This window comes from Etheostoma cragini, chromosome 10 (genome assembly GCF_013103735.1).
Source record: "Etheostoma cragini isolate CJK2018 chromosome 10, CSU_Ecrag_1.0, whole genome shotgun sequence".
Lineage (NCBI taxonomy): Eukaryota > Metazoa > Chordata > Actinopteri > Perciformes > Percidae > Etheostoma > Etheostoma cragini.
In genome coordinates, this window is record NC_048416.1 from 19,860,879 (window position 1) to 19,882,065 (window position 21,187).

Below are 21,187 nucleotides of genomic sequence, written 5' to 3' on the forward strand. Positions count from 1 at the left end.
AACATAGCTATTCTTTACCTCATGACCTCTAGTTTGGAGTGTGAATTGCAGCACTTCTGCCCATAGTGGGGGGGGGGGTCCATAATTCAAAGTCAAACAGTCAGGACTCATGGATGTTTTATAGACAGAAGAAAGTATCTAGGCCAAAAACAGTGCCAACTATGATGAACAACTTCAGTGTTAATGTTTAATGTATAGTGGAAAAAGTGCTTTTGTTTTTCACGGAACAATAAGCCATCAACTCTACGGTTATAAATGTTAATTAAGTAGTTAATATTGTTTTTTGGCTTTGAATCTCTATATTTGGATTCATTATAGAGCTGATTTTTCAAAATATGATAAAAACACAAGCTAAACTGGTCTGAGAACATACACCAACTTCAGGGATTCTTTATTTAAAATGTACGCAACCCTTATTTTTTTCTGCATTTTAATTGTTTTTCTTTTCTGTAATGAAATAATACATTTGTAATTTGTTTAGAAACCCTTTAGGGATATCACTTTAGTGTTAATCTTGGTTTGCTTTAATTATTTAAGTTAACCTTAACTAATTTATGTTGCATTGTCAAGATGTATGCTGTATGTATATTTTTTGTAGGTGGACTCTTGTTTATAAATCCTGGCTACAGCCCCAATTTTCATTCGTTTTCTTCCGGGTAAGGATGCTATATAGTATTTTCAACTATTACCTCAGCAACCTCCTGTCGTCCCTGGTGGAGGATGATCCTCTGCTGTGCAGCCTTCTCGTACTCTTTCATCAGATATTCAAGCTCTTTCTGCAGCTCCTCTGTATCACACAAAATCTCATCCTGCAGGGAGAAGCAGGGATGACAGTGATGGATCTTGACAAGGTTATAGATTGGTCCTGTCTGTCACTGCACAAACAAAAGTAAAATTGATGGGATGGAAATTGCAATGGACAGTCTATGAGAAAACCCAATTTAAGAATGTTGCACACAGAGAAGCATGCAAGCAGACACACCCAGCAGCAGCCTACCCTCTCCCTGCGAAGTCTTTCCACCACCGCATCCAGACTGTAGTCAGGCTCGGCCACAGTGGAGGTGATGCTGGAGGAGGCTTGTCGACTCTTCAGCTTCTCCTCTAGTTCAACAATCTGACATTCAAGAGACTCATTCTCCTCCTCAAAACAATGGGCCTAAAGGGCAGAGACAGATTAAATAGGTACATACTGTGTGTGTATATATCTTCACTACTTAATTTACCAAGAACAAAGGCATGACACCGCTGAGGGAAAATAAAGTGTATGTGTGTCATTGGGAGCAGTAACACTGTTTGTCCTCACCAGGTCAATAAGCCTGACCAGGCGGTCGTTGAGGGCAGCTATGATGTTGCGGTCCTGGACAAACCGGTTCAGACCGTCCTGGTTGAGCGCCTTGGCAGCCACAAAGTCTAACTTGTCACAGTCACACTCATTAACAGCTGCACCCCTGAGGAGGAGGAAATAAAGTACCATGGCAAAAATGGCTTTTCAGGGATCCTACGGGCAATCATTTGATCCAAACCCAGGGATAGTACATGGTTTTTACAAAGTTAAACACAGTAAAAAAACATTCATTTGGGAAACAAACAGAAAATGTAATTATTTCCATGAGAACAAAAAGGCATTTGTCATTACCATTCAGGAAAATCTGCTTTCACTACAATGCCTACATTCTTTAACATTTGTTTCTGGTTAAAAACATTTTCAATTCTACATATTTTTAAGTAAAACAACACTTTGTATTTAAAAATTCTACACTTGCCCTCTACCCAAAGACCCACACTGACCTGGCAGAGGCCCGGAACTGTCCTGCACACTGCATACTTAACCCTCCATTTCGACTCCAGCTATCATCCTCAAACATCTTGCGGTAAGAAGAAACTCTGAGCATGGCCATGGCTTTGGATAAGTTCAGACTGGGCTACAACACAACAGGCAAGAAGTGGCAGCAGGATCAAGTCGGGGGTTTTATACTCACGGTGAATGAGAATGTTGCACTGAGGTGAAGGATATGTCACCGGCCACTGAGTAGACTAAATATACGGTGAAGATCAGCCGCCAACGATTTCACATGTTCTTGAAGAGCAAGTCCCAAAAAAATATTCTACAACTGTTGTTTATCTAAATAACAAGCGGTCAATAAAAAGGCAGTGTTGAATTGGAAAACAAAACTGCTTTATACATAGTTTTATTTCTGTTAAATAAATTAAAAGCACCAAAAATCTGTAAAGTTGAAAACAGGTGCGAGTGTTTCCTCACGTACCTTTAAATGTACCTTAATTTTATGAACAGATCGTGACAAAATTAAAGACAAAAAACACAAATGCATCAGTTGGTAGAGTGGCATAAGACAACACTTAAAATCAGAGGTTATTGATTATACTGATTTCCTGTTTGACATGTTGGGGGATAAGGCTAAAGACAGATTGAATAAATAAATGTAAAATGGCTCTCCCGAATCACCAGAACTATTCATTCAGGCCCAAGCCACCTTTTGGCAAAGAGCAGCTTGATTAAGACCAACAGAGGAATCTAGTGTATTAATGTTGATAAGGCAGAAAAAAAACAAAAAAACTATGCAAGAACAGAGCAAGCTCAGCCAGACAGGCTTTTCTATACGTGTCATGATTGTCAGTGTTGTCACCTTACATCATGTGATAACAATGTCTCCAAACATGAATCTTGAATCTAAGGAGAAATCCTCTGGCATCAATAAATTACAGGAGATACTGAGCAAAGGCAAAATTAATGGCATAAATGTGACTATTGTTGTCAACTGGGGAAACTAACGCTGACATATCTTAAGCAAAACTGTAAGAGGAAATGTTCATTATACACAGCTTAAGTTCCTTATTTCAATAACCATGACATGTTTTTTCAACAGTGACTACAAATGTCCTCAGTGGCACAATTGAGAAATGTGCACAAAGACAGGCTGTACCCTGCAGAGTAACGAGCCATTAAATCTTGCACCCAGAAAGTGCTGCATTACTTAAAGCAAATGTACTATTCATCTGGATTTACCACGGGTAAAACAACAGCGGTATCTAGGAACAAACGGAACAAAAATAATAATGTGGCAGAAGTAAGGAAAGACATGTAAACAAACAAACAGACATCAACAGTACCACAAACATGACAAAACGTAAGACGCCATCACAGATTTGCGTCACATACAGACAGTCAAATACCCATAAAATACCCAGGGAAACAATCACTATTTACAATATTTAATAACATTAATTAAGAACCATAGAGGGTGACTGTTCGCTCGATTCTGGCTGACCCGGAAGTTAGTGTGTTACCAGACTTGTTTTGTAACTCAAAAGGAACTGGCATAACGAGATGTGAAGCCCACGGCTAGAGTTATATAAAAACAGCAAACACTGACAGTTTCAGAGAGTTTTTCAGAGAGTTTTCTAAAACACGATGATAAAAACAAGCAACAGAAAATTTAAAACCAATGCAGAGCTAAAAAACAAAACATAGTGTAGTAGGAACCAGAAACCGTTCCCATGGTACGTGGTGCAAACGGAAAATTATTTAAATAACAGTTATAATACAATCTGTATGGTAACAAAAAGGTCCTAATGATATCTATGATATTGTCCCCTCAGTTAAAATGAATGATTTTCATGAATTATCTTAAACTTAAACATTCTTAGAGATACATTTCCACAATTATCCCATTTCAAACTATTTATACTTTTATTCAGTCTACTCTTTAAACTTCAGGGATTTACTTTTCTTTAGTGTAACTGAGTCTTTCGCTTATCTATGGATACATAGTGTTTTTAACATTCATACCACTCACTCAGTGTTCCGGAGAGATGTTTTTGGCATGAGCGCCTACAATAAGAAGAGTCAGCTGAAGAGGAGAACAACTTTAGTCTAGACCCACAGCCTTTCGGTCGTCAGAAAGTGCATAGGCATGAGTTTAAACCTCTCCCAAGTGCATCCAAATCCAGCGAGAGTTCATAGTGTGGACGAACTGAATATATAACATTTGGTAAAATCATCACAGCTCTAATGGAAGTCTTGAGTTCATCTTACATGAGTGATTGTGAAAAGGTAGGATGCAAAAGAGCTGTACTGGTCTCCAATAGATGACAAAGTACCATGTGGATGTGTCACAGTGTCCTACAGGTCCAAGTCATTTGCCATTAGTAACCCAAGCTGGGAATAAACTCCAAACCCAACTGATGACACAAAGTACTATTAACATAGGTTACTCCTCGTCTCCTGCCATGAGGAAACCCAGAATGAAGTCGATTGCTTTCTGCCGTTCATGTGGTGTCGGCCTGCCCATCAGGTTGGGAGGCGGACGGATTAGGAGGCTGGCAAAGAGTGTGGCTAAAATACAAGAAGAGGACAAAGAGCTAAAAGAACACAACTGATATACCAACATAAAATCTATAACCTCTTCTATCAAGTAAAACAAAATAAATCTACATGGTCTGTACAGCCAGCAATGTGAAGACATGTACGCTGTTAAACACTAATGTCACAATAACCAACCCTTGTGGGTATTTAGCAGAATGGCTACCATAAAGATGATGTGTATAATCCCTAACTGACAGAAAATCGAAGGGAAGGAAAATAAAAAGGAAAAAAAATTAATAGTTTGTTCTCCTGTACCAATGGATAACCCACAATGCCTTTAAACAACAAACAGTAAATTACTCTAAACTGCTTCAGTGAATATACTCAGTTGTCTGCACTAAAGACTGTTTAATGAAATATCATCATCTCATTACTTTACAATTTGAGTACATTCAGGGATAGGTATCATTTAAGAAACTTTGGTTTTAGCTTAAATTTAATTCTGACACCAAAATGTGTGAATTATTGCCCAGGTGCAGTATTTTGTGTAAAGGTTTATACGATTTATTAATAATAATAGTAATAATAATAAAAGTGTAAACACTAAAATGTTTTGTCTCAGTGTATTGTTCAAACAAGGACGTCTGATGTAGTTTATGCCATTTTTAAATCCCACTCAAATCCCATTGAGTGAGACTGTTCACACATTATAAACATCTATAAACAATAAATCGGCTATCCAATGAGCTATAAAACGGTATGAACATTACGGTAGGATGTATCCATTTCATACCTATGAGGCTGGCTGTTAGGTTGTTGTTGTGCGAGTGCTTGAGAAGTTCCTTCAGGAAAGCCATTAAGTAGCGAAACACGTTGCGGTGAGCCCGGGGAAGGTGGGAGATCAACTATCAATTGTCAAAATTAGACAAGGATTAGTCATGCATATTACTGTGTGCAGTATAGGACATAGGAAATCCTGGGATAATGCCGAGCTAAAACATACTGTCTGCACTCTTTTCTGTACAGTTCTTCTAAGAAAACAATGCCTACTGTGTATCCATCATACAGTTAACTACATGGTATGTTGAGTGTAGGCACTGCACCTGTTTGCAGAGGCGGCTGTCATGAGAGCATTCTAGGCACCGTTGGTAGAGTTCATAACACACCACTGGCTCGGGCAAGGCCTCCAGGAAGATCAACAGAGCCTCAGCTACAGAGTGGTTACAACCAGCTACATAAACAGTTTAGGAAGAACATGCAAATATGGAGTTCTGTAAATATAGTAACATGTAGGATCGAAATTAGTTTATTGAGTAGATATGCAAGTATGTGCCTTAATGCTACTTTATTTTATGTGCTGTTTGGCATTTCAGTGGTTGCAGGACTGGGTCTTATTGAAATCTGGGGCATGTGGGACCTGCTTCATAAACAAGGATACAGATAGAGTCTGGGATGCTGGTGTCCAGACAGTCAATGATGCTTTGCAGCTCATCTTGTAGACCTGGTGTCTGGAACAAGTCCTCCTGGAAGACACACAGAGACAAATATGGAGCATTTAAAAACAGTTTCCAAGTACCTCTGTGTCCAGTCAGAGTCAGTACACATTGGTTAGTTAGGTTACTAGTAGTTAGTAATGTAACTAGTAGTTAGTAATGTAATGTGTTGTGATAGTAAAGTATCATGCACACACAAGTTTCCAGCCCACTTACAGTTGTAAGACACAAAAATTGTACTGTTGCCATGGTGATAAATTTGCAAGACATGAGCATGACTTGTTACATGACATTGCAAATAAAGAACTTTGTCTTCTCATCTACTGTCTAATCTATAAATCCTCATATAATGACAAATTAAACATGAAATGGACTTTGTCTTTAACCTCACATACTAAGTTTCTTTTTTTCAGGGAAACCAGTAAACCTGTGTGTTCAAAACTGTGCACACACACATAAAGATCTTCTTAACATAATGTTCCACACTGTAGTTTCCAACGGACATCAAGCTCAAAATTTAGGTTTGTACCAAACATTAATAAACCAACTTTCTTTGTACATTAGAAATGTAAATGTTGTGCTAAGCATCACGAATATTAAGTAAGTAAGTATAATTTATTAATACAGCGCTTTTCAGACAGAATGACAAAGTAACTTGCATGAAAACATTCAACATAAAACATACAATACACAATTAAAATTACAATGTATTACGTAAAGTGCAACCAAACGGCTGTCTAAAAGGTAGGCCTTTACATTATTATTAAAGAGTCCACAGAAACACTGTATTATGCTTTTTTTTTTAAATACAAAAAATGATTCAATCATATCTTACTACTATTGTTACTATCCAGTATTATCTTTAAAATCTGACCATTTTTAATTTGAAGGCTGTTCCTATGGACTGAGAAAATTGTCCTGCTTCCTAAAGTCCTAAACTAAAGCATATACAATCCCACTGGGTTACAAAAAAAGGTCACAAAACTGAAAAACAACACCGTGTTCCTCAGCTCATGAAACGTTGTGGGGATGGACATGGTTTCACAGGACAGTGTAATATATAAAAAATATTGTGTAATGAAAAAAGAACAGATATCTGGAATTTTGTCTTTTACTACCATGTAATGGCATAAGTGCCTTTTCTTGATCATCTTTAAAGGTGGATTACATCAAAGTGAGACAGCTATTAGCAGAAAGTGAGAAGCGCTTGTTTGGTCATCATATGTACATTACTGACGTTAATTTACTTTATTATATAGTATATTTAATAGCCTTTTCAAGCACCGTTATTTTTTCATACACCATCTTATGTATATTACAAGGTTGTTGTAGCCAGTATTTTAAAAGCTGTAGCCTTTCTTACCTGATCACAAGACTTGGTGAAGAGATGGTTGACAAGAATCCACACTTCTTTGGGGATCTTCAGAGGTTTATCCTCGGTACTTGCACCATCCACCATCAGGAAGCTCACCTTTGACTTTTCCTGATGAGAGAGATAAACACATTTACAACTAACTACTTCACACAGGCGAATTGTAGCAGACATTAAATTATTTCCTGCAAGAACATACCAATATTCGTACAGCCAGAACTTTTATCGAAATCATGGCATTATTCTTTTACTGAGACTTTTTGGTGACTGCACATTAAACATTTGATCAATTAATGATGGAGGAGCAGCAGTGATTATCTTGGAGGTCTGGAAACTTGAATGTAAGAGAGCCATTTTAAAAAGGGCTGTATATCACATTCTTTTTCTCTCTGCAAATGGATTCCCGAGACTCACGAGAAACTTCCAAAAATAACCACGGATAGTGAGGCTGCACATAAATACAGAGGAAACCTGAGTGGGCTATGGGGACTATGCCAACATGCTGAATGAATGTGATATCCTGTAAAATGTTTTGCCACCAAAATCATCTACTGTGAACTTTCAGGTATTTACAGTGTGGTGAATCTTCCATATACAAGATCAAGGAAGCTTTAATAAAAGAATGTATAAATTGCTACATTGTTAGAAAGAGAAACCTAATTCATATTCTTATTGGATCTGTTTTGTCTCAATGCAGCTATTCAGTTTCACTGATCAGTAACAATTGATGAAATGCAAGAGGAGACTTGTTGTTTGGCTTCATAGGAGTGTTTCAGCTTAGCTGAAAAGAGCCTAATATTTCTTCTCATTATTTTTTTATTATGAATACGAGGGAGCTGTGCACTCAGGGTGACCTGCTGTGAAATTAGATTTTGTGTGTGTCTAAGTTCCATTGGAGTAGAGTATCCTGTCCTCAATAAGCCAGGGGAGATTTAATAGTTGACTGATCCACACACACACACACAGATTATGACTAAGCTGACATGGTGTGGTCTGTGATTGCCTGTGGGTTCACAATTGTTGCCCTTGTCAGCTCTCTGAAATCTAGAGAGTATGAAACTGATTTAATTTTCTGATTAGCTAGTGAAGCCACTTTTTAATCAACCAACGTGCACAGTATTGTAGCAGAAAAAGACTGCACGTTAAAGGAAAAGTCCGACATTTTAGGAAGTAGGCTTTGTTTCTTACTTTCGAAACATTACATGTGGTTTGCTACCCATGTTCTGTCCTATTAAGTAGCTGCAGCTAGATTACCTTAGTATAGCACAAAGACTGGAAGCAGCTAGCCTGGCTCTCAACAAAGTTTAGAAATACAAGTACCAGCACCTCTAAAACCTCACTATTGTTGTTTGCAGCATTTTGGTGAATGGTAATAAGGCTTCAAACTCTTGTGGCTGTTACTCAATCTGGACTTCAAGGATCAGATTTCATGTCTCACTGGCAACCAAAGAAACTGGCCCCTTCTAACAAAGCTCCTTGCACTGTTTTGACAATGTCTCATTGGATTCTCAGAAAGAAAGGAAACAAAGCTATCCAATAATATATTATAATATAACATTAAATTCCAAAATGTGAAAGTGTTTCTTTACTTTCTACTTGTTGGACAGCAAGTAAAGAGTCTAAAACATTTTATATTTAACAAAATCAAAATCCAATATAATTCTACTACAGCATGTAAATCTTTGAGATTAAAGATAGACGTTAACAAGATGTGGCCTACACTGGGCGGTTGTTGATTGACTAATTCTACTAATAGTTGACCCAGTTTCTCTTTATGACATGAGCAACTATGGGATGGTCAATAAAGTGTCATAAAGCAGATACTAAGTCTTGTAACCAAGAGGATTTTGAGGCTGATTTCACTGATAGATGATCAGTACTGGTTTTAATATTTTACCTTTTCCATGTAGTTGTCCTCTCCCTGAGCAAGAAGTCAGTCAACAATCACAGTGCAGAGTTGGAAAGGAAGGATCAAGGCATTGGAGGCAATGAAGGGAAACAAAAGAAGAGAGAACAAAAGTAGATAGAAGAGTGATTTGCATAAACACAGAATCAGAAAAGTAGATAGAATACAGATTGTTCTTGCTTAAATCATTGATCCAATACACCAGGCCAGTAGGAAAATGGAATACCTTAAATAGAATTAAAAAGAGTACTGAATGATAGTATATTCCAAAGCAAAGTCAGATGAAGTAAAAAATAGCATTATGGAAACAGACAGAGGTGAACGTGTGAAGACCAGAGCAATCTATTTATATAAAGCACTAATATGGGCCTAACCTGAGTCAGTTTTCCCTGTCCTTTCAGAGCTCCCTTCCTATGCTTTCTGCCACTTCCTTGTTCCCTTGGTCCCTTTTGGCCAGAATTATACAGGTTGAGACATTTTATGCGCTCCAAATATAGTTCTATCTGTGTGACTGAATTTACCCTGAGGGAGTAAACACGCTCTCATGCATTCCCGCTCAGGTTTCAGGTTTCAGGTAGTGGATAGCTACACAGTGAGAAGTAGCCATTGCATTACAATCTGAGCTAAGCTGCTCCTAGTAGAGGAGGGTTTACGTTTCAGAGCTTCAACTAGCAATATTAGGAAAATATGTCTCTGTTCAGTAATCCTATCACTTTAAACTGGTCTGATTGGATTTCATTTCCCTCACCAGGTCAATTAGTTTGGTGATGGGGATCTCTCTGATGGGTTTCTTCATGCGGCACAGAGTCTCCAGCGAGGTACCAAAGCAGCTGGGCAGGTAGTTGCCAGAGATGGTAAGGAAGTAGTCTTTGCCACGGTCCAGATGGAGAACCAGAATGTCCTCTATGGCGTCCTCTCCAGAGTTCAACAGCGTGACGGAGTCTTTACTGACGTACACCTCCAGATAGATCTCCAGGGTCTCATCTTTTCAGGAAGATAGGGCAGAGTTTTGAGGTGAAAGGGTGAATGGAATGACAGTGGGAAAATTAAATGTATTATCCCCCTTATATTTGATATTCTACAATGTGAGGTAACAAGCCTAAGGACAATCAAAAAAGAAATGCGAGTAGGTCAGACTTACTCGGCTCTAAGAATCCGTCACTTGGCTCGGCACGGAGCCAAGGCTTACAATACTGCGAGTCATTGAGTTTGGGGATGAAGGCAAAATGACAGGGGACCTGGCCGTCGTTTGTTATTAGGAAGCGCTCCTTTTGAAGCTGGCGAAATTTCACATTGCCAAATGTAAACTGCAGGACAGGGAAAGAGAGACAACATTAACCACAGATTCCAAGTAGCTCCATCTTACAAGTCTTTAGAGAAATTACAACAAGCTACTCTGTTTTTAAGGTTATCAGTGATCAGTGCCGGAGATGATATCACTGAGGAAGGAACATAAGACAGACCCTAAGTTGGATGAGTGCATGTGAATGTGAAGACTTGTTTTTTTACCTCTCTCCTGTTCAAAGTTACAGATGGAAGGAAATCGTTCTCCATTCTGTCCATCGCTCGAACAATCTCTTCAAACACCTTTTTGTGGCGCTGCTCATTTACCACCTTAACCTGGTACACAAACACACGGATCCTATTTATTAAAATGAATAGCAGAACTGTGCATGTTTCAACTAAAACCAGTCAGTTGACGTCATGTTTTTTTATTTGAAAACATGGTTTCTTACCCCTACAGAGAAGAGAGCACTGACAGGCTTGTGGTCACTAGTTTGCAGCTCCATGTGACTCCGGTATTTGAGCTGCTTGACATTGTTGCCCCTCCACAGGATTCGGTCACACCAAGCCGGGACACGGCACTTCCCACTACAGGAAACAGCCACAGTTTCAGAGGGAAAGTTAACAGTCAGACATCAGACACACATACATTACTGCTGACTCTGTATTAGTGTAATGATAAGGCTGGAAAAAAGCTTTCTTACTGGCAATATTTAATCAGGAACCCAAAAAAGAAAAACCAAAACTGAGGAAAAGTTTGATACCGCAATGCAAATCCTGGAGGTTTGTGTGAAATAATTAAAGTAAAGATACAATACAGGAATATTTTTTCACCTGGAGTCCCATCGATCCGTTTTTGGGTCATACTTGTATGTGGGAATGAAGTTGATCTCTCCCTCCATGAAGTCTGTGAAGGCTTTCTTGGTCTGCCTCTGAATGTTAAGCTACACAATAAAGGTGGCAACATTTCAAAGTATTATTTGGTGAAAGAGTCAAACCAGAATTCAGTTCATTATTGTCCGATAGATATGTTTAAGAGGAAAATCGTGGCAGATTACAAACGCATCAAATGTGATAATATGTAACAACCTGCGTAATAATGCTATTAGCTCAACAGCTTCCCTTTCAGTTATGTCTCACTGTCATTCATTTACATAGAGATTGAAAAACACAAGCCCATTATACAGTAGTAATACAAACAAATATATTTTACTAACTGCCACTAAGCAAAAACACAAGAGTTATGGTTAAAATTACATACACAACAAATTATTCAAGTAATACTAAAACAGAAGTAGTGATAGAGGCATTTTGTTCGGTACCTAAAACTATTTTATTGAAGTTCTAAAGTTGTCTGTATTTTTACAGATAAAATAAGTAAACCTTATGGTACATTTTCTTTCAACAGTCTCTTACCTGATCATGCTCCTGAAGCTTTTTTAGCTCATTCTGAGAGATGTGCTGTTTGACCTCAGCCGAATCGTATATAAACAGACGATAGTTTAGATCCCCAAGCCAGATTACTACACTGAAACACAAACAGAGACGAAGATTGCTTTTAACAACTAGATCACAGCAACATATCTGTAGTAAATTTGATCATCTTTACAAATCATCTTAACGTATCTTTACAAAGTTAGTGTATGAGGTAACAAGAGCTTGGCAGTATAGAATTATTTTGAAGTATTGGAAATGTGAAAAGTGTTTTACAGTATGTACAAACAACAATAAAACACAAGAACTGTGAGAAAAAAACTCAAGCCGATGATACAAACAAAACCAATGAGTTTAAAATTTGTCTATGCACATTCATTTAATGTTCTCAACCTGGACATGAATGCCTGAGGAACTCACTCGTGTTTGACGATACTGAGAGGGGGGTGGTCCAGTAAGTGGAAGGTCATGCGGGCACAGATGTCTTTATAGTCCTGGTTGCGGCGCTCAAAGTCTTCCACGTGTGCTGCTAGATGCGAGTTGACAATGCAGAAGCTAGTATTGTGGAAAACAAACCTGACTGCCACCCCTCCTTTGTTACCCTGCACAAGGCATTAAAAATTAAAAAGATCAGTCTGTCAGTTTGCAGATGTGGGAATAGTCAGTGTAACATGTTTAATATTAAATAAATAAATTAAGCAAACAGAAGCATTTTAAACATACTACTTATTTTTCTGCTGCGCTTGACTGAAACGAAAATGGCGCATTTATCCCATGGTTGTCTACTATCACTATGTGCATTTTTGAAGCCGTTGGTCTAAGTTTAGAGTGAACAAACCATTTTCCCCATGATTCCTGTTCCCACATGCTCTGCAGCCACTTCTTTAATGTGATTCTTGTGAATCTTTTTGACAAAGATGACCAGCATCATCCCAACGAGACGTATTATTCGAACCTGTAGACAGAAAAAAGAAAGTTAGCATATTTACCAATGCATTAATCAACATGGCATGATCCACTTGTTTTAGACAGTATTCATCCATGAGATATGGCTGCATTTATATGGCGTGTTATATCCAATTTACATTACATTCACACACAAACTGATGGCCAGGGGCAAATGTATTACTTTTTCTATATCAGTGTCTTGCTCAAGGACACTTTGAAATGTGGACAAAAGTACCTGAAAATTAAGTCTTTTCTCTACTCACCCTCTTGTACTTGGCTTTTGGGTGCAAGCTCCTCTCCATAGCTTCCACCCACAGCTGCTCCTTGGGTGAGTCCATGTAGAGGAAAGCTTCAGTGCTCAGGTCCAATTCTTGGAAACTAGAGTCATAAAACAAGTCAACATATTTAATGCTAGTAAAGCAAAAGCGGAAGACGATGTGTATGACTTCATGGTCAGAAAAGGTACTGTAAGATAAATTCTCACTGACCCCAGAGCATAAATATCAGGAGGTTCTATGTCACAGCAGAGCCACGGCTCAAGGCTGCTGTCTGGAACCTGGCCGTTCACATTCCACGTACCTGTGAAAAACCTTAAAAAAACAAAAAGCAGTATTTATGCACAGAGTAGGGTTAATGTGTGTAGCAGCATTGCCGTGTTTCTATATGAATATGACAAACTAACCATAAATAATAAAGAAGCTCCTCTCACCTGAATGTCTGGATGTCCACAAACTCGTTCTCCTTCTTACCCAGACGGTGTTTGATGAGGTATTCTCTTTGCCCTGCCTGGCTGGAGAACATGGCCTGTCTCATGCTGTTGGTTGTGGGGCTGTCGCTCCAAGACGTGGGCCTGTCCGTACGGTCAAACCCTGACCTAAAACTACTGGAATAGAAAAAGTAAATAGAATTTAACAACAGCAACATTTTGGACACATCAAAACGGTTTTAAAGCCAGCCAGTTTCCAGTGTTTTACAGTAAACTTGACATGGTGTCATAAAAAGGTCAACTTACTCTGGTTTAGAGTTGTCTTTGGCCTGTAGGGAGACAGCTCTGTCTTTGGGGACTGGTGGAGGAGGCAGAGGATTGGATGGGGTGTAGGAAGCTTTGCGAGGAGGTAGAGGGGGAACCGGAGGAGGCTCCCTAGTGGCGACTATACGATTCTGGTGGTTCTTTTTTTCCTCCACTTTGAGAGCGTTGTTAAAGTTGTCCTCAAACCCAAAGTCTGAGGCAAGTGATTGAACTGGATCTTTATGAAAGTTCAGAGGAACAAAGGATTTAATCTAACAGCAACAAAAACTAATTTGGAAGACAAATACGTTGGGCTTTGTTTTCAAAGTTGCTAGGATTTTTCTGTTGGATTTTTCTGAATGTAAACACAGTATCTGTATATTACCTGTGTTAGTCTGATTTGTTGACCTGCTGTTGTTAAGTTTGGGAGGCAGAGCACTGGTAGATTTGGGTGGTTTGACTCCAGAGCCTACAGAGTTAGCAGCCTTGTTTGCCCTTTGCGGTGGGATCGGGACCGGACCTCTCAAGGCTGTTGGCGCAAGTGGCTCCATTGCTTTGGGTTTTCTGACTTTGGATTCAACTGAGAAAAGGTGACAGCATTGTCAGGATGAAACACACAATGAGCCACACTTAACACAACCATAATCAAGCAGAAGAAGCATCTTTCCAGGGAACTTTATTTTTGTGTAAAAAAAAAAAAAAAAAGTCATATCTCATGTCTCATATGTCTTGTTTAACACTTGTTAAACCTTTGACTTTACTAAGGTTAATTCAGATCCTTTTTCAGTCCGCACTGAATGCAAATATGTACACAGATAAAAATAAGCAAACACCCAGGAGAGCAATGTTGTCATTACAGGAAGAGCTTGCCAGCTGACAAGTGGCTTCCTGATAACAAGAGGGCACAGTGCTACTGTAGTACTACTGATACTACAGGATGTTATAATTATCAGCTAGTAAATGAAAATGAATGAAAGTAACAGTAAAACTAAATGTAATGAGTATAGAGATAGAAACAGTTTACTGGCCATTTCTTAATAGCCACAGTTTAGATTCACATCAAAAGTGCAATTAGGGAAAAACTTGCATCAAAAAACAACACACTTATTGGTCTTTATCTACTTACTATAAATACACTGACCAAAATGATAAAACAAAACACTTTTGTTTTTGCTCCCATTTTTTTATGAGCTGTACTCAAAGACCTAAGACTTTTTCTCCGTACACAAATGGCTTCTTTCTCTCAAATACTGTTAACAAATCTGTTTAAATCTGTGTAAGTGGGCACTTCTCCTTTGCCGGAATAATCCTTCTACCGCACTGGTGTGGCATTTCAAGATGCTGATTAGACAGCATAATTATGGCACAGACGTGCCTTAGGCTGGCCACAATAAAAGGCCACTCAACATTTGCGATTTTATCACACAGCACAATGCCACAGGTTTTGAGGGAGCGTGCAACTGGCATGCTGGCTGCAGGAACGTTACGTATACCATAAGCCATCTCTAAAGGCGTTTCAGAGAATTTTACAGTACATCCAACCGTCCTCAAAACTGCAGACCTTGTGTAACCACACCAGCCCAGGACCGCCACATCCTGCATCTTCACCTCCAAGATCATCTGGGACCAGCCACCCGGACAGCTGCTGCAACAATCGGTTTGCAAAAACAGTCAGAAACCGTCTCAGGGAGGCTCATCCGCATGCTCGTCGTCCTCATCGGGGTCTCGACCTGACTGCAGTTCATTGTTGTAACCAACTTGAGTAAGAAAATGCTCACATTCGATAGTGTCTGGCACCTTGCAGAGGTGTTCTCTTCACGGATGAATCCCGGTTTCCCACTGTTATGCCATTCATCGGCGACAATCACCTCATGTTGCAGCATGACAATGCACGGCCCCATGTTGCAAGTATCTGCACACCATTCCTGGAAGCTGAAAACATCCCAGTTCTTGCATGGCCACCATACTCACCGGACATGTCGCCCATTGAGCATGTTTGGGATGCTCTGGATCGGTGTCTTAGACAGCGTGTTCCAGGTCCTGCCAATATCCCGCAACTTCTTTTCCTTTTTTGGGACACCCCAAAACAGTAAAACTTCACATTTTAGAGTGCCCTTTATTGTGGCCAGCCTGAGGCACACCTATGCAATAATCATGCTGTCTAATCAGCATCTTGATATGCCACACCTGTGAGGTGGATGGATTTTCTCGGCAAAGGAGAAGTGCTCACTAACACAGATTTAAACACATTTGTGAACAATATTTGAGAGAAATAAGCCTTTTTGTACATAAAAGAAATCTTAGATCTTTGAGTTTGGCTCATGAAAAATTGGGGCAAAAACAAGTTTAATTTTGTGCAATGTATAAAGATAATCCAAATGATTACTATAGCGTAATACACAGTAGTGAGGACTTACATATGGATAGCTGGGAAAGACTGCTCATTCAGTTGAGGAGTATGAGTTACATGGCCAGAACAAAAATGTAAGAATGAAAGCAAAATAATCTAATCTTCAGTCACCTTTATGGCAGCCAAGTGAGTCTCTCTCCACCAGTGTTGATGGCAAGTGACATAGTATACACAGGAAATCAGTGAGCGGTGTAATCCACCCGAGGTCAATAAATGTTAGATGAGTTAGATGATTAATAAATAATTAATCATCTACTGCTTCAGAATACCGACGGACAGCGACGTCTTACCTTGTTGCTGAGCACTCTTCACCTGGGCGAAGAAAGTCTGAGTCCGATCATCATCCTGGAGTTCTAACAGCAGCTCTGGAGCTTTATCTCCTTTGATTCGTATCCTAACGCAGGCTTGAGACGGGTACAGAAAACACACACACTTACACACACGTCGGACACGTTTAGACTTTGCAAACACATTAGAAATTCAGACTGTCTAGAAAACAAAGCAAAGTGATTTAATAGTGAACCAACAAGACATTCTTTCAGAGAGCCCTGGTAACCCCTGACCATTGTCTGCTACTAAATAAAGGATATTGAGCTGAAGGCAAGTTCTAAAAATGTGTCTGTGTTGCAATAAATACCATGGTAAGGCTCTCTATTGTTCCAAAAATACAGGCACATTTTATACTTGCTGGCATGCTTGGAAGACCAAAACAACATATTTTCTGCTTCCGCTAATCTGTTTGAAAACACAGAGAAATTAATTTAATCTGAAGAGAGGTAAAATATACTTACAAGCTACTGAGAAGTTTATAAGAAGAGCCTCTTCCGCCTCTGAAATGAAAATGGAAAGAGCTTAAATGGCGCCAATGCAGTTCAAAGGTCTGTTGTGGGAGTAAACCAGAGGTGTGGTAAATTATTTCAACAGGCTCAAGTTGTTGTCATTTGATTTTTAAATGTTGTCTTCCAAGTGCAAAGGAAATGCTTCCTGGACATTCAATTTTACACCAAGTGTGGCATGACCCTGATTATACACTATGATTAAAGAATGTGAAGTAAGGGTCAACTTAATTAACATGCTGCGTCTATTGGATAGAAAGCTCAAACATCTTAACATACATAGAAATGAAGAATAGTTTGTAGCAGCGTGTCACTGGTAAAATATCTTGTACATTTGATTATAATTAGCATACCCAAAACAGTTAGTACCGTGAATTTGATATTGAGGACAAAAAAAAGTCACATACCTCGAACAATTTCAAAATTACCATTGATGGGTATAGACAGCTGAGCCACTGGACGAGACACAACAGCATCAGGGGTCGCCAAAACACCCAATCTGGGTGAGAACAGCACACAGAAACTCTGTGATATTTTCATTAAATTTAAGATTATTAACCAAACCCTCTAAAATAAAGCATATGTAGATGGTCTGCAGCCATTTCTCTTTTATACTCAATTTTCTTGGAATTAAAATTGTGTTTCATGCACTGAACATGTTTGATGCAATTTGGTTAAATATACAATAAGGATTAGATTACAATCATTGATTAAAATGTGAATTTAAGATTTTTTTTAAAATATGAAATGCACATGCACACATGCAAAAATCTGTTTTAGTGAAATTTGCAGGCAGGTTGCTTTAGTCAAATAAGCAAACAATGAACTAAAAAGCATCCTGCTTCAGTCAGGTCTTGTTGACAGAACTCTAGTTCAGCAACCGAGCAGCTGGCACACATTTAGAGGAGCTGAGCATTGAGTTATTAAATAAGCAGCTTCCAATCTGTATGTGGGTTAATGTAGGCGTGGTCGTATTTCACTCTAACAATGGCTGACTAACAGCTAGGTCATAGCAGCATACTGGGCACTGCCCACGCTTCCCCTCTCCTTCACAGTAAGTCTGATTACTAAAGAAGACCGGAACATGACTCAGCCCGGCTGTGTCAGAGGAACTCGCCGTTTTCCTTAGTCTGAAAGGCCACCTCTAAAAGTACGGACCTTCTCAAAAGCGTGGAAGAAATAATAGAATTACCTCAAATACAATAGCTTTGAACTACATATGAATGTTGTGGTGAACCTCATGGCGGTTTAAATTTAAGACTGTCAAACATGTTGCTTTAGGTCAACATTTGAGACTATAGTTTCTATTATATGTACTCTGAACCTCTGTCAAATGCCCCATGTCTTAGTATAGCTTTTTTTACACATGAGTTATAGCTTTAAATCAGTATTGATGCATCAGTGGCAAGGACTGCAAAAAAAATTAATTGTAGCAAACAGAATAATCTTACAAATCATAACAATAAATGCAGAAGGCAGGAAAAGCTATACTAAACGTTAGATATTTAATTAACAAGAAAATATTATCTCAAAGATGAAATAAAACACTGTTGACAGTTTCAACTAAACTAAAATATTGTCAGATTCACAGTCAGTATTCATAGTAGGGTTGTTTGATTGTATTGTTCTTCTTTGTTTATTTTGTCCACCTTGTTTAACACTGCAATGTACTAACTGAAACCCTGACAGCACCTTGTCTGCATGACTCTTCAGTTTAGTGTGTGTTATTTTAACACAGTTAGCTGAGGATGGAGCTCGGGTGCCCATGTGAGTCTCATTACAGTCAAGGACCAAGTGGAATTCTGGATAATGGGTAGTGAGCTGTCTGCTGGTATGGGTAATAGCTTTCTCCCTCATGCTAGTAGCCCCAACCTGCTACAAACACACCCACAACAGCCTTTCACAACACAAATTCTGCAGCTGCCAAGACCCGGATTAAAGTCCTGCTAATGTAACACTGCACCAAACCAAGACAGCTCCATGGGCAGACCTTCAGCTACACAACAGTATAATGTCTCTGTTATGCCATTCACTACAAAATCTATTCATTTCATATCACAAACCATAAAAAACTGTTTCCAAATTAAGGAACTTGTCCAAAAGAAAAAAAACAAGCATCTACCTTCAAACACAGAAAAGAAATGTCAGAAACTTGGCTTTCATCAGAATGAAACAAAAGCTAAAGGAAGCGGTGCAGCAGGCAAAGATCTAATATCTCAAGGTGTTCAGAGCTGCTTTGAAATCTGTGGCATCTCAACAGGTTTACCTATTGCTTGACACATTTACATAGATTTTGGTCATCAGGTGCTCTAATACTTACATAAACTCTCCACTGCGCTCAATTAGTGACAGTAGTCTGGGCTCCTTCTGGCCAGCCCTCAGCTCCTGAACTTTCACAGTGTAAGCATCACAATCAAGGAATTATTTTGAGTGAGGATGAGAAAGGTGCTTGGCCATCACAAGCACTGCATTGTTATATTAATTATCTGCAGACAGACAGGGCCTCACTATAATGTTAAGATTGTAAATAAGTATGCGTGTGGTTAGATTAAAGATGTGAGGTGATGAAAAGGTGATGATCTCTGTTAGAAGAAGCCATGCTTATTGAACGTTAAGAGGCAAATTAATGTGACAAATGTCAAGGCACAGAAAAAAAAGAGAGTTGCCAAGGTGGTTAGCATCCAATGTAACTTAAAAGAAATCAAGGCTCACATTACTATGTTCAATTATGGTAAACTGTAGCTATAAAACAACCAGGTTAATAAGTTCTCAAGTTAACCCGCAAGCTAGTAATTACAATAAAAGGCCACCAAGAACAATAACTGTAAACATATTGTTTTAAAAATCGTTTTAACTCAAGTGGATGGTGAAGTCCACGCCACAACTACAATGACAACGACAGTGGCGAATCTGTGGGATAACTTCAGAGCGACTTGATGAACTACATAACACTGACAGCCAACCAATAGGCTACCATACAACATGTACAACAGATGACACTGCCGAGAGATTTGTTCGACACAGGAGTATATTGTGTTTTCGATGTTCTCATAATGTGTCGGTGTTTTTGACGTGCTCTGTACATATCTGACACCTGCCCCTCCGGCTCGCCTGGTTCATAAAATGCACCCGTATTCAGCGTCATTCCTGCAATCTATTACGTTGCAACGTCTCCTGTCCTCGTGTATTATGATAAGCTGTAGCGTGCAGTGCGTGCACCAAGCCACTGTTTACAAAACGTTGTCGTTCAGCAGTGTGGATGCTCACATCGTTATCGGTCTGAAAGGCCTTTTAGCAGAATTGCTTACGTTACCTGATGTTAAGTCTAACGTTAGCCAATAAGCTAAAGCAAACTGGAGAACACACACACACACACACACACACACACACACACACACACACACACACACACACACACACACACACACATATACATTGCAACGTTAACTCAATACAAAAAGGATATTGCCAAGCACTCCTCGTCGCATATGCCCAAAGAGGACTCCATTCTTACCGATAAATGATATATAGTAATTTATCATTGGCTAGCAACTTTGTGTTGGTTCAGTCCGGACACGGAGAGAGAAAGTTAAAATCCCCACCCGGTGCAACGGCCTTCCGGGATTACAGCTGTTCAGCGGTTGTTCGCTAATGCTAACTTAAGCTAAACTTGTTAGCCAGCTGCAGTTGTTGTGGCTGGACGTGGGCACAAATGTTCAACAGAGTCGATCAATCAAAGTATCCCAGTTAGTGTGCGCCATTCTTACAAAAACCTTAAAGTTTCCGGCTTCTTGTCTGTGTCCGGAAACAGGTTGACCAGCCGTGATAGCCGGTGGGTTGTGGCTGATTTAAGCGAGCTAGCGTTAGTTAGCTAAGGCTACAGTAGACAGTTAGCGAGATGTTGGGTTGGACGACTCCCACCTACTCCATCCGTCTCCCTGTTCATGCTGCATTGACGTGCTCCTTGGATGGTCCCAAATCCCGGGTTGGGAAGCCGTTCTTTCGACTTTGTTGTCGTAATGTGGGAAAAACTTCTCCATCCAAGGGGAAAACATTGACTGATGTGTTGTGTTTTTTTTTTTTTTTACTTCTAAGAGCGTTTAAACAATAGCTGTTTCCAGTACTTATTTCCAGTTTAACGCTTTAGCGAGTTTAGTGATTGTCCCAGTCC

General features: G+C 39.3%; 2 protein-coding genes across 6 annotated transcripts in view; both read right to left on the reverse strand.

Annotated features, from left to right (window-relative positions):
* vimr2 (vimentin-related 2) overlaps positions 1-2,068 on the reverse strand; it is a 15,694-nt gene extending 13,626 nt beyond the window's left edge. Inside the window, exons 1-4 of the mRNA XM_034883601.1 lie at positions 1,789-2,068; positions 1,304-1,448; positions 998-1,156; positions 690-809 (exon numbers count right to left, since the gene is read on the reverse strand). Of these exons, the coding sequence (XP_034739492.1) occupies positions 690-809; positions 998-1,156; positions 1,304-1,448; positions 1,789-1,898 (534 nt within the window). The 5' untranslated portion in view covers positions 1,899-2,068. The remainder of the gene's footprint in view (positions 1-689; positions 810-997; positions 1,157-1,303; positions 1,449-1,788) is intronic.
* An 86-nt stretch (positions 2,069-2,154) lies between these two features.
* ocrl (OCRL inositol polyphosphate-5-phosphatase) lies at positions 2,155-21,029 on the reverse strand. Of its 5 annotated transcripts, XM_034883597.1 has the most exons (24): positions 20,483-20,983; positions 19,337-19,416; positions 17,424-17,515; positions 16,972-17,010; positions 16,471-16,584; positions 14,156-14,350; positions 13,774-14,008; positions 13,471-13,644; positions 13,250-13,351; positions 13,025-13,139; positions 12,652-12,768; positions 12,234-12,415; positions 11,796-11,907; positions 11,214-11,323; positions 10,832-10,967; positions 10,605-10,715; positions 10,237-10,402; positions 9,844-10,079; positions 9,087-9,110; positions 7,181-7,300; positions 5,763-5,847; positions 5,428-5,555; positions 5,118-5,229; positions 2,155-4,354 (listed from the first exon to the last, which is right to left on the reverse strand). In XM_034883597.1, exons 1-24 carry the CDS (start codon positions 20,522-20,524, stop codon positions 4,230-4,232), a joined length of 2,952 nt encoding a protein of 983 aa, XP_034739488.1. In that variant the 5' UTR covers positions 20,525-20,983; the 3' UTR covers positions 2,155-4,229. The 5 variants fall into 5 exon arrangements, with proteins under 5 accessions (XP_034739488.1, XP_034739487.1, XP_034739491.1 ...); XM_034883596.1 differs by lacking the exon at positions 19,337-19,416 and having other exon boundaries at positions 20,938-21,029; XM_034883600.1 differs by lacking the exon at positions 9,087-9,110 and having other exon boundaries at positions 20,483-20,981.
* Between the last annotated feature and the right edge of the window lie 158 nt (positions 21,030-21,187).